Source organism: Electrona antarctica (genome assembly GCF_951216825.1).
Source record: "Electrona antarctica genome assembly, chromosome: 3".
Taxonomy (NCBI): Eukaryota; Metazoa; Chordata; class Actinopteri; order Myctophiformes; family Myctophidae; genus Electrona; species Electrona antarctica.
This window is the reverse complement of record NC_136808.1, coordinates 51,729,570-51,743,649: the sequence shown is the minus strand read 5'-3', so window position 1 is coordinate 51,743,649 and position 14,080 is coordinate 51,729,570. Positions and strand designations below refer to the sequence as shown.

The following is a 14,080-nucleotide window of genomic DNA, read 5'->3' as shown; positions in this document are numbered from 1 at the left end:
AGCCTGGCTAATAAGCCAGACTAATATCACACAACACTGTCGCGGTATATCAGTCTGGGCTGGCTCCACTTGGATTTCATTTCCCGGGGAACATTTTCTCTTTGACGCAATTGGTCAGAGCTACTGTCAGTCAAAAGTCTCAAGCATTGAACGTCACTGTACCAAAGCCCGCCTATATTGCATACCGTGTCCCGATTGGTCCGACCTGTTCTCTGCTGTAGGAAAGAGGCGTGCTACTGAGCCTCGCCAGACCGTAATCCGCTGGTAGGCAACTTTTTTTTGCCAACGGCTGATTCGGTCTGGTTTATTAACCAGGCTATATAGCCCATGGTCTCGGAGTGATTTTTGTCTTTTTTTCAAATCCTCAAAAATGATGAAAAATGGCATGCTATAGTATGCCGTCTGAGGCCATGGGCTGAACTTGAACCCACGACCTGTGGGTCACATAGACAGCAGCTTATCACAGAGTGCCACCATGCTCTCTGAGATTCTCCTCAGCTTTCTATCTCTTTCCAGTTCTCTTCTGGATGTTATTCTCCAAAACATGCTGCAGAGTGAAAGTAGGAGGAACTCAGCTGGATTTGAACTCACAACCTCTGGCTCACATGGACCTCATCTTAACAAGGGTGCCACTGAGCTCTCAATGAATTTCAGGTTGTAAGTTGTTCTTCTTGGTGTCACTTTTCAAATGGGGCCTTGGGATCATGTACAGAGCATTTGAATGGTGCTGTGCATCAAAGGTGTCTTTAGTGCTTTTAAGTGTTATCGTGGATGTTAATCAGATAATACAGAGGAGAAAAGGTTCATCTTACGGTGCACATGTTTGCCTGAAAAGGAATCTTTGAAATGTTTCATAGTTTTAGCATGCCGTTTTTCATCATTTTTGAGGATTTAAAAAAAGAAAGACACTCGTTACTTTTCTTCCAGTTTATTATACTCGTCACGCTACTAGTCCTACATACTTACACCTAGAAACCCCATTCAAACCTACTTAGGTTCATCTTACGGTGGACATGTTTGCCTGAAAAGGAATCTTTGAAATGTTTCATAGTTTTAGAAATAGAGTGCTTTCAAATTTGAGAAATCTACAATGGGGCTCAATGGCAGATATTGGCACGTCAAAAATGCACTTTCACCTAGAAACTGCATTCACACTGTTTCAAATTCAGCTTACTGTGGAGACACATGCTGGAACGTTTTACTTTGAAATGATTTGTAGTTTCTGAGTTATTTAACTTAAACGCCCAATGCATTCTCAATGGCAATAGCACAAACTTTGGCATGCTACTAGTCCTACATACTTACACCTAGAAACCCCATTCAAACCTACTTAGGTTCATCTTACGGTGGACATGTTTGCCTGAAAAGGAATCTTTGAAATGTTTCATAATTTTAGAAATATAGTGCTTTCAAATTTGAGAAATCTACAATGGGGCTCAATGGCAGATATTGGCACGTCAAAAAAGCACTTTCACCTAGAAACTGCATTCACACTGTTTCAAATTCAGCTTACTGTGGAGACACATGCTGGAACTTTTTACTTTGAAATGATTTGTAGTTTCTGAGTTATTTAACTTAAAGCCCAATGCATTCTCAATGGCAATTGCACAAACTTTGGCATGTTACTAGTCCTACATACTTACACCTAGAAACCCCATTCAAACCTATTTAGGTTCATCTTACGGTGGACATGTTTGCCTGAAAAGGAATCTTTGAAATGTTTCATAGTTTTAGCATGCCGTTTTTCATCATTTTTGAGGATTTGAAAAAAAGACAAAAACGAGGATTTGAAAAAAAACGAAAATCACTCCGAGACGATGGGCTATAGCCCATGGTCTCGAACAGCATATTATAGCATGCCGTTTTCCATCATTTTTGAGGAATTGAAAAAAAACGAAAATCACTCCGAGACGATGGGCTATAGCCCATGGTCTCGAACGGCATACTATAGCATGCCGTTTTGCATCATTTTTGAGGATTTGAAAAAAAGACGAAAATGACTCCGAGACGATGGGCTATAGCCCTAGCCTGGCTAATAAGCCAGACTAATATCACACAACACTGTCGCGGTATATCAGTCTGGGCTGGCTCCACTTGGATTTCATTTCCCGGGGAACATTTTCTCTTTGACGCAATTGGTCAGAGCTACTGTCAGTCAAAAGTCTCAAGCATTGAACGTCACTGTACCAAAGCCCGCCTATATTGCATACCGTGTCCCGATTGGTCCGACCTGTTCTCTGCTGTAGGAAAGAGGCGTGCTACTGAGCCTCGCCAGACCGTAATCCGCTGGTAGGCAACTTTTTTTTGCCAACGGCTGATTCGGTCTGGTTTATTAACCAGGCTACTATAGCCCATGGTCTCGGAGTGATTTTTGTCTTTTTTTCAAATCCTCAAAAATGATGAAAAATGGCATGCTATAGTATGCCGTCTGAGGCCATGGGCTGAACTTGAACCCACGACCTGTGGGTCACATAGACAGCAGCTTATCACAGAGTGCCACCATGCTCTCTGAGATTCTCCTCAGCTTTCTATCTCTTTCCAGTTCTCTTCTGGATGTTATTCTCCAAAACATGCTGCAGAGTGAAAGTAGGAGGAACTCAGCTGGATTTGAACTCACAACCTCTGGCTCACATGGACCTCATCTTAACAAGGGTGCCACTGAGCTCTCAATGAATTTCAGGTTGTAAGTTGTTCTTCTTGGTGTCACTTTTCAAATGGGGCCTTGGGATCATGTACAGAGCATTTGAATGGTGCTGTGCATCAAAGGTGTCTTTAGTGCTTTTAAGTGTTATCGTGGATGTTAATCAGATAATACAGAGGAGAAAAGGTTCATCTTACGGTGCACATGTTTGCCTGAAAAGGAATCTTTGAAATGTTTCATAGTTTTAGCATGCCGTTTTTCATCATTTTTGAGGATTTAAAAAAAGAAAGACACTCGTTACTTTTCTTCCAGTTTATTATACTCGTCACGCTACTAGTCCTACATACTTACACCTAGAAACCCCATTCAAACCTACTTAGGTTCATCTTACGGTGGACATGTTTGCCTGAAAAGGAATCTTTGAAATGTTTCATAGTTTTAGAAATAGAGTGCTTTCAAATTTGAGAAATCTACAATGGGGCTCAATGGCAGATATTGGCACGTCAAAAATGCACTTTCACCTAGAAACTGCATTCACACTGTTTCAAATTCAGCTTACTGTGGAGACACATGCTGGAACGTTTTACTTTGAAATGATTTGTAGTTTCTGAGTTATTTAACTTAAACGCCCAATGCATTCTCAATGGCAATAGCACAAACTTTGGCATGCTACTAGTCCTACATACTTACACCTAGAAACCCCATTCAAACCTACTTAGGTTCATCTTACGGTGGACATGTTTGCCTGAAAAGGAATCTTTGAAATGTTTCATAGTTTTAGAAATATAGTGCTTTCAAATTTGAGAAATCTACAATGGGCTCAATGGCAGATATTGGCACGTCAAAAAAGCACTTTCACCTAGAAACTGCATTAACTGTTTCAAATTCAGCTTACTGTGGCGACACATGCTGGAACTTTTTACTTTGAAATGATTTGTAGTTTCTGAGTTATTTAACTTAAACGCCCAATGCATTCTCAATGGCAATAGCACAAACTTTGGCATGCTACTAGTCCTACATACTTACACCTAGAATCCCCATTCAAACCTATTTAGGTTCATCTTACGGTGGACATGTTTGCCTGAAAATGAATCTTTGAAATGTTTCATAGTTTTAGAAATATAGTGCTTTAAATGTGAGAAATCTACAATGGGGCTCAATGGCAGATATTGGCACGTCAAAAAAGCACTTTCACCTAGAAACTGCATTCACACTGTTTCAAATTCAGCTTACTGTGGAGACACATGCTGGAACGTTTTACTTTGAAATGATTTGTAGTTTCTGAGTTATTTAACTTAAACGCCCAATGCAGTCTCAATGGCAATAGCACAAACACGTTTTATAATTCAGCTTACTGTCAGATACTTCCTTAATGTTAACAAAGTCCACACCCACAACACCAGAGGGAGTCATTTTTTCATGATTTTCATTTTTGTTAAATCCTCCAAAACGAAAAAGTGTGACGAAAAAGTGTGACGAAAAAGCGTGACGAAGTGTGACGAAAAAGCGTGACGACACACGAAGACCATTATGTGAATGAGTTACCCTATTGTTTTAAATGTGTGATGTGTCTAGTATATTGTGAAACATTTGGACATTCATGGAAGTGTTGGAATGATATGATATTGAGCCCATAATGTTCAGAAAGCCTGGAGTATTACTGTCAGCTTTAATTGTCAGAGATTTAGTGATTGAACGTCTCCATGTTTGCTTCTTGATGAACTTATTTTCAAAAACATGATGGGGTCTCCCTCAGTGCAATCCTGGCCCTCAAATAAAGCTTGAATTATTTCAGTTTTATATTGCTCAGTTCTGTGAAAAATGTCAGCAACACAAAAATGCTCCCATCTAATGTTGTGGGTGGTGGTTATTGACTCACCAAAGAGTACAACTTCTAAGACTGACTCACCATAAGTAACTTATATATGTACATATGTCAGCGTGAACCCACATTGCCAAGGCTTCGCTCTGAAGTACACTGTGGCGCACTGACCTGAATAGGTTTCTAAAATGCATGCTATCATATAGTATTTATTCCATTTTAAAAACCATAAGGCTACAGTTCACTGGTTTTAAGCAGTCTCTCTCCACAAGGCCAACCAGAATACACGTTGCAAGGACACTTGCTGCCACACCAAACACCCATGCACTGAATCAGTGTTGTTTTTGGCAGCAAATTTAGATTTTAGTTTTAGTCATAGTCTTTTGAATAGTTTTCATTTAGTTTTAGTCACATTTTAGTCACCTGGAATGTGTTAGTGTTAGTCTAGTTTTAGTCGACTAAATGCCATGAGATTTTAGTCGACTAAATCTACAGTTGATTTAGTCGACTAAAATGTATTTTGGTGGGCATTGATGCCGTCGTAAGGACTGTTTTTACACTTGCTGAAAATAGCCGATCTACAAGCTCACAACGCGTTGCAGCGCGACGCGTTGTGAGCTTTGTGATCGTTGTGGCCACAGCGACCACAGGCAAGTTACTCTATCAGAGGAAAGTGAAGGACAGTTAACTTCAAGCATTTAGTCATCTTTCCTTTGTAGACACAATTTGGGTTGAGAGCTGTGTGTGTGCATATAGGGGAGGGAGGAATTATTTTTCCGTGTGTGTGTGTGTGTCACTGTGTGTGTGTGTGTGTGTGTGCGTGTGCGTGTGCGTGTGCGTGTGCGTGCGCGTGCGTGTGCGTGTGCGTGTGCGTGTGTGTGTGTAGGGGGTGTTCGGGGGGTAACATTACATTCAAAATTCAATCAACTGAAGGCCATCCCCAGCAGGATGGGAGGGAGGAAGGGGCTTGTGGGTGATGAGGAGAACCTCAACTGAAGTTTCCACTGGGCCTGCTGCGCTCCTAATGCAGCCTTGGATGTAATTGGGTCCCAGAAGGATGTTCATTATCTGGGGTGAGCGAGGCAACAAAACAGAAAAGGGAGGGAACGAGGAAGAAAATGCCTCGTTCTTCGCTCTGTGCCTCCGTCCCAGCAACCATTATGGGACAGGAGTTAATTAAAAGAGCAGTTGATGCCACTGTTTTTCTCATCAATCTCACTCGTGCTCTTATTAAATTTGTAATGACAGTGGAGCTGGTCCACCACCAGACACTCGCATTGTGTGTGTGTGTGTGTGTGTGTGTGTGTGTGTGTGGTGGGGGGTGAGGGGGGAATTAATGGCAGAGACAGTATAAAATCTAACAGTGGTCATCACTGGTCAACAACTAATATAAAATAAAATCCTATCAATGACGGAGAGACATAGTTAATGTAAGCGCTGCCGCTGTATTCTCTTTTTTGGAGGGCATGCTCATCTGAGAGGCCTTTGCACCCTAATCCTATGTCTCCTGTCTCTGTCGCCTCAGAGGCCATTTTAATTCCGTCCATCATTACAGGGACCTTACCCTGGAAAGCTTTGGTAAAGGTGACTGCTGACGCCGTCATTCACAAGGACTATTTCAAAATGTCAGCCCATAGCTAAGATTTGTCTCATTATAGTTGGTGGAGTCCATTAGGTCTGTCCCTTAATCCCTTCTTCCGTCTGCCTGCCATCCTCAATCAAGATAGCTTGGTGAATCGAGGGGTTCAAGCCTTGAACTTCAAGGGCACTATACTCACAATCTCTATTAGTATGTGTCTTACATTGAGCCTGAGAATAACACTAACCAACAAGAAAGGGTTTTTTATAGATGGATTCTTCCTCCATGTACTAGTCAGACAGTTCCCTCTTGAACGAATCACTGTCAAACTGGCTTTTCCTTTTGTCTTTCCTTCCAAATGTTTGCTAGCTAGAAAGCGAGGCTTCAACATAAGACATAAGCGTGATGAAGCCAGCTAGCACTACCATTCTTCTTTAACCACAGTCAGTCTGTGACCTGAAGATTTACATACAGCTTCAATGCTCAAGATCCACCCACACACTTGTCTCTTATAACTAAAGTACATCAACAACTCACAGCTGTGAGAGGATTCAAATTACCTGCCGGTTCCTTCGTGGAACAGTGTTGCATCAACAATTTAAGCATTTTGTTTCAGTGTGTGTGTGTGTGTGTGTGTTGGGGGGGTTTGTTTATCTCATTATTTCCATGGGCCTCATGCAGCTCAGGACTGACAATCAAACCACATTGTGTACATTTCATTATGACCACTCGTTATAAATCCTACCACATACGTTACAGTTTATTGGCCTGTTTGGAAATGCTGTAGAATAACTTTTCACCAATTGGCCAATACGAAAGGTAGTAAAGGGATCTTTAGACCAACTAAATAATGTGTTCTAGTCAGCTGACAGGAGCATTTATAGAAGAATGAAGGGTGCTGCTTTGCTGCGCCATTTATCATAATTATGATTAGAATGTGTCACCTCAAGCTTATGCCTGATTAAATATTATTTGGCTGTGGCAGGTAATTTAATTGTAGGTGTACCGTGTGTGTGCAAGAACTAGCAAGCTGCCAGCAAACCACAATGCACTATTAATGAACTAGATACAATATACAGTACTTGTTTTTTTGCAGATCAGATGCGGGTCCAAATTGTTTAATTTGTCTCCGTAGGTTGTGTCCTTCAAAGGTTATGCTTGTTTCTATTGTTTTCATCTTGAGGTTTAGGGTCAGGATATGTGTAAGAAAGGTTATAATATAAATAAGGGGTTTATTTATGGGACTTTGTTTTGCCTGTTACCTGACATAGGTAAATACACCCTTCAAGGATTACGAAAATAACTTTTGTAAACTGAGAAATATAGATGTGATCCGAACATTTTTCAGCTATCTTTGTGCAGTAATAAAGTAAAAATGTGCTTGAATCTTCATAACCATTTTTCTGAATTCCCTGGGTCCTAATTGTATGGAAACAGGTGTTCATTTGTCCCTGTAGGTTGTTTGTCAACAGTTATGCTGTTTTGTCTTCATTTGCATATTTAGGTAGGGTATGTGTAAAAAAGGGTTAAAAATGAACCCCTTGGGACATTATTTTTTCCTGTTACCTGGCAGAATCTTAAAATAGACCCTTCAAGGATTAAGGTGTCGTTAAGAAATCCACCGTATGTGGGTGAACCCCCATTCCATCTACTATTCAGAAGCGGTTTCAGGAGGGTTCAGATGGGGTGTATATTTGCAAGACCATGTGATCATACCCAACCATTAGGGTATTTAGGGCGGCTGTGGCTCAGGAGGTAGAGCAGGTCGTCCAATGATCCCTGGGTCGGCGGTTTGAATCCCGGCTCCTCCTGTCCACATGGGGCGGCGGTGGCTCAGGGGTAGAGTGTCTGCATGGTAACCGCAAGGTTGCCAGTTCGAACCCGGGCTCCCCCAGAGTTAGTGTCGAAGTGTCCTTGAGCAAGACACTGAACCCCAAATTGCTCCGGATGTGCTGGTTGCTGCCTTGCATGGTTTCTGCCGCCATCGGTGTATGAATGTGTGTGTGAATGGGTGAATGTAATGCACAATCTATGTAAAGCGCCTTGGATAAAGGTGCTATATAAATGCACCATTTACCATTTACATGTCAAAGTGTCCTTGGGCAAGACACTGAACCCTACATTGCATCCAATGAGTCGGTCGGTGTGAGCTCGCCACCGTCGGTGTGTGAATGTGGGAAGTGAGGACGCTGGCGTCGACTGTTCACCGCTTCACCTCCCAATGTATGAATGAATGAACCTTCACCTCCCAATGTATGAATGAATGAACCATTGTAAAGCGCTTTGAGCAATGTATAATTGAATGAACCATTGAAAAGCGCTATGAAAATGTAATTAATTCATTCATTAGGACCTAATGAATGAATTGCATTTTCATTAGGGTATGGTCAGGAATGATTGGGTCTACATCTCAAATGGTATGACCTTAGGAACATGTGAATCCAGCATAAACATGAGGATTTACACACAAAAAAAAGATATTTATATATTTAACAGTTATGTTGGAATCTAAATCAGAATGTTTTCAATCACATATACTGTATGACCATGAAATGGAACCAAAATGGCCCAATTGGTTCCATTTTGAGGAGAATTGTCCATAAATTCAAGTAAAATACAAACTGTGCTTATCACATGTGAATGTGCCACAGACTTCGGGAGATACACAACATAGTTACAACAATCATTAAAAAAGAGATTAAAAAATAGTCCAATTTATTCATCAGTTTACATCAGAAGCTAATTAAAAAAAAAAGACTTTAGTTGCAAGTGACTGTCCAATAACTATTCAAAGCCATGTATGACAGGTACAGAAGACCGTTCTTCTCATAAACCCCCCAGTCTTTTACGTCACAGGCAGGCCAGGCCTCTTCATATCCAACCACACTGGTTTAAGATGGAGTGAGTTGACATTTCTGACACAAGGACCATGAAAATGAAACAGTTGTCATGACTTTATCTAGCAAAGTGATCCATATGCACGGTGCAAAGCTGTGGTATATTAAGGGTTAACTGTCTGGGAAAGCTCAATTACTAAAAGCTACGTGTCTCTATTTCATTATATATATAGGAGTCCCACAATAGAAATCTATTGTCTTTAGACAGTCATGCCAGTTTATAAACAGTTTGTCTGTGCTGATGGTACCGAGGCAGTTTAGTGCCCTAGCGTCCTATTCTAAGGGGAACATTAGCAGAAAATAGGCTATCTACAAGCTTCCAACACGTTGTGAAGCGATGCGAGCTCCAAGATTTGCTATTTTCGGCAAAGCAATTCGGTGTAGAGGGAAAATTGAGCAGGCCAAGTAAAGACAAGTCAACTTTGCCATTTAAGTGGTCAACCCAAAACACAAGAAGAAGTTGATCAGCCAAACACAATATGAAACACAATTCCCATAGTTGAAACAATACCCACAAAATAACTAATATCTGGAACAAACACAAAGCCTGCAGAATTACCATTAAAATACACGCCTGCCCCTCTACAACCAGTTTTTAGAGATTAAGTGCAATATTAATATATTACAGCATTGTTCTTTATTTCTTAAACTATCAAAAAACAAACAAAAACATGCAGCAATCTATCAGAGATACAGCTGTCAGCCTATGACGCTGTAGGATGCATTGTGATAAAGCTGAAGGAAGGATTATCTTGGAAGTCCTGTGCCTTATACAAGTTCTCCCTCTAGTGGTCGCTAGATGAATCACAGAAGGCATGATCATGTTGGCAGGGACGATTGAGCAGGTGAGTTGAGCCTGTGGTTGGTGGCCTGCAGCTGTAACAGGAGGTCTAGAGTCCAAAGCGGGCAGGGGTGTGCCTGGGAGTCATGGGGGCCTCCTCTTTTCTTCCTGGGGTGCAGATTTTCACTGCCCTGAATTAGAGAAGAAAAGTTGCATAAACATTTTGTTAATGTACGTTTCGAATCATTAGCCATGCCAAGATAAAATAGCAGTAGACATTATTTTGGTTTCACACACAGCATTGTGTGTTTTTCAAGATACAGTCACCCCCTTTCCGAATGACAGCAACTCGACTTTTAACCCATTCTGGACGGGAACCCCTTTTGGTGTTTTAACTAAGCATTATGTTAGAGGCGCGCTACGAGCTTGTAGGTCTGCTATTTTTTGAAAGATCGTGAAAATGCGGCACAAATCTTTTAATATATATTCTTTCAGGACACTTTTTTTTTATTTCGATGTCAGGCCTAAGTAAATCATACTGTAAGTGTTACATTCACTTAGACAGTGTACAAATTGATCAACTTTGTACATTATTATAGTTCAACTATAGACCGGTTTCTGTGATGCAAGTCATGGGTTGCAGCTGTCGGGACCAAAAGCCCCCAGAACAGCTGGCCAATGTTGAAGCCACCGACCCTAGTGGGAAAAGCTGGATCTGCAGGCGGGCGAAATACATGCACGAGCAAGAGAGAGAGAGCAGCGCTGGGTCTTTGCTTTGTGAATGTGTGGTGAGGTGACGTAGAGGCACCACCAGAGCAGCGCTGGGTCTTTGCTTTGTGAACGTGTCGGTGAGGTGACGTAGAGGCACCACCAGAGCACCGCTGGGTCTTTGCTTTGTGAACGTGTCGGTGAGGTGACGTAGAGGCACCACCAGAGCAGCGCTGGGTCTTTGCTTTGTGAACGTGTCGGTGAGGTGACGTAGAGGCACCACCAGAGCACCGCTGGGTCTTTGCTTTGTGAACGTGTGGTGAGGTGACGTAGAGGCACCACCAGAGCAGCGCTGGGTCTTTGCTTTGTGAACGTGTAGTGAGGTGACGTAGAGGCACCACCAGAGCACCGCTAGGTCTTTGCTTTGTGAACGTGTGGTGAGGTGACGTAGAGGTACCACCAGAGCAGCGCTGGGTCTTTGGTGGGTGACGTAGAGGTACCACCAGAGCACCGCTGGGTCTTTGGTGGGTGACGTAGAGGTACCACCAGAGCACCGCTGGGTCTTTGCTTTGTGAACGTGTGGTGAGGTGACGTAGAGGCACCACCAGAGCAGCGCTGGGTCTTTGCTTTGTGAACGTGTGGTGAGGTGACGTAGAGGCACCACCAGAGCAGCGCGAGGGCCTTTAGGGCTCCATTTTCGTCACCGCTAAACCCCTTATCCTTAAACTTCTTTGCCTTTTTTTACTATTTTGAAAAACATTTTTGAATAGTTCAACTAGCCAATCTACATTGACACGTTGTGAGCTTGTAGACTGGCCATTTTAACTATTCAAAAATGTTTTGCAAAATAGTAAAAAAAAAGGCAAAGAAGTTTAGGGATAAGGGGTTTAGTGGTGACGAAAATGGAGCCCTTAGTCTCTCTAGATCAGGAGTGCCCAAAAGGTAGATCACAAAGGCTGTGCACTGCAGGTAGATCACATGACACGCCCCTAAAGAATATTTAAATGAAATATATAAAAGACAATTATTGGCATCTGCCACTTGAATTAAAGGTGACTTGATTGATTGACATCAAAAGGCGCCTGTCAGCTCAAATCCACAATGCAACATTTTGTTTTCAGTGTTGCTGTTGCACAAACATCGGTAGCATTATAAATTAAATACAACAAAACCCAACCTGTTCCATTTCTCCCCCTCCTCTATTTCCCATTCCAAGTGCATTTGTCTTATATGTAATGCCAGCGCCGCTATTCTAAAGCACCCTCTGGTACATATTTAACCCATTCTGGGCAGGAACCCATTTTGGTGTTTCAAGGATTATGTTATACTTTAGCTATTGAAAAATAGCAGATCTACAAGCTCATAGCACGGCACCGAGTGCCGCGCTACGAGCTTGTAGGTCTGTTATTTTTGAAAAATCGGGAAAATGAAGCACACATCTTTGAATATATATTATTTCAGAGCGAATGTTTTTAACTCAAATATTTGCTTCCGTGGGGGGGTCCCTGGAACAACATATTTTCAGATGGGGGTCTGCGGCCAATTACAGATAATTCTGGGGGTCCTTGACATGAAATGTTTGAGAACGACTGACACATAGAAACATGGGTTTTTCAGAAAACTGTCAGGATTTAGAAGACATTTTGTAGAATCGTCCTCAGGTCTAATTGGGTAAAACTATTTTCCGGTGGTTAGATCTTGTTGAGCTGGTCATTTTGAAAGTAGCTCTCAAGTAAAAAAAGGGTGGGCACCCCTGATATAAAGGGTGGGCACCCCTGATATAAAGGGTGGGCACCCCTGATATAAAGGGTGGGCACCCCTGATATAAAGGGTGGGCACCCCTGATATAAAGGGTGGGCCCCCCTGATATAAAGGGTGGGCCCCCCTGATATAAAGGGTGGGCTCCCCTGATATAAAGGGTGGGCACCCCTGATATAAAGGGTGGGCCCCCCTGATATAAAGGGTGGGCCCCCCTGATATAAAGGGTGGGCACCCCTGATATAAAGGGTGCCCACCCCTGATATAAAGGGTGGGCACCCCTGATATAAAGGGTGGGGCACCCCTGATATAAAGGGTGATCACCCCTGATATAAAGGGTGGGGCACCCCTGATATAAAGGGTGCCCACCCCTGATATAAAGGGTGCCCACCCCTGATATAAAGGGTGGGCACCCCCGATATAAAGGGTGGGCACCCCTGATATAAAGGGTGGGCACCGCTGATATAAAGGGTGGGCACCGCTGATATAAAGGGTGGGCACCGCTGATATAAAGGGTGGGCACCGCTGATATAAAGGGTGGGCACCCCTGCTCTAGGAAAAAAATCACACCCGTGTGAACTGAGTGGTGTAAGGTCTTATATAGACTGATCAGCTGTGGTCTGACGTAATGTCTGACGTAATGAAATCACACCCGTGTGAACTGGGTGACCATAGCAACCGTGCTCATTTTTTGGTACGAACAGACAGACAGACACGTAAACTAACAAAGCCAGTTGTAGGAGTGGTTTACACCACTCAAAAACATAGATTATAACTCTATGGTTGCTGTCCGGCAGCTACTGGGTAACTCCATTTTTTAGGTTCCATAAATGGATGCTGTGTGTTGGTTATAAAAAATTGGAACCAATGAAAAGTATTAAAAAGTGCTTCGGACAAAACCACTCAACTCCATTGGACCCGCAAACTGTCTGCTAAAGCAGCTAACTCCACAACCTCTCCCCCTCTCAAACTGTCTGCTAAAGCAGCCAACTCCACAACCTCTCCCCCTCTCATGCAAGTAATTGACAATATATATGAAAAAATGAACATTTTTGGAGTTAGGTGGTTTCTCCCCAAGTTTACTAATTGTTTATACTTTTTTACATTTGTGGTTAGTAGAGGAAGCGTCCCCAAGTGTGATTTGGATTTGGGGTTCAATGGATGTTGTGTTAGGCCATTTTGTGTGTGTAAAAAATAAAAAGACCCCCTGTCATGCAATATGACAGGGGTCCAGGACACCTAGGGGGTCCTCAGAGTTACAACAGGGGTCCAGGACACCTAGGGGGTTCTCAGAGTTACAGAGGTCCGCCAAATCTTTGTATGATAGGATGTTTTGGGTTTTTATTTATTTTATTTTTACACTTAGCACGCCGTTCCCATAGATCCCGTAAATAAGCGTAAGTTATGTGATAAGGGTCTTTATATTATTTAATCCATGTTTTGATCGGATCGAGCCGATTGCCGTTAGCATGCTAGTTTCGAGTGTGACACTGAACGGCGCCATCTTAACTCATTTTGACCTGAGATCAGATTCTAAAAATGTCTTCTACATCCTGACAGTTTCCTGAAAAAGCTATGTTTCTATGTCAGTCGTTCTTCGATTTTTCAAAAATAGCAGACCTACAAGCTCGTAGCGCGCCACTCGGTGGCGCGCTATGAGCTTGTAGATCTGCTATTTTTCAATATCTAAAGCATAACATAATGCTAACAACAAAAGGGGTTCCCGCCCAGAATGGGTTTTAATTACCCACTTGAATCGTAGCATCCCTATTCTGGGAGTGATCATTAGCTAAAAATAGAAGATCTTTGAGGTTTTGTGGTGGTTTAGAGGTTTGGCGTAGAAGGAAAGAAGAACAGGCCAAGTATAGTGAAAGATCAAGTTAGTTTACTAAGT

General features: G+C 42.4%; 1 protein-coding gene across 1 annotated transcript in view; it reads right to left on the bottom strand.

Moving 5' to 3' along the window:
* Positions 1-8,736: 8,736 nt before the first annotated feature.
* Positions 8,737-14,080, bottom strand: part of dhx38 (DEAH (Asp-Glu-Ala-His) box polypeptide 38) — a 41,352-nt gene continuing 36,008 nt past the window's right edge. The window contains 1 exon segment of the mRNA XM_079497344.1: positions 8,737-9,911. Coding sequence (XP_079353470.1) covers positions 9,830-9,911 — 82 coding nt within the window. The 3' untranslated portion in view covers positions 8,737-9,829.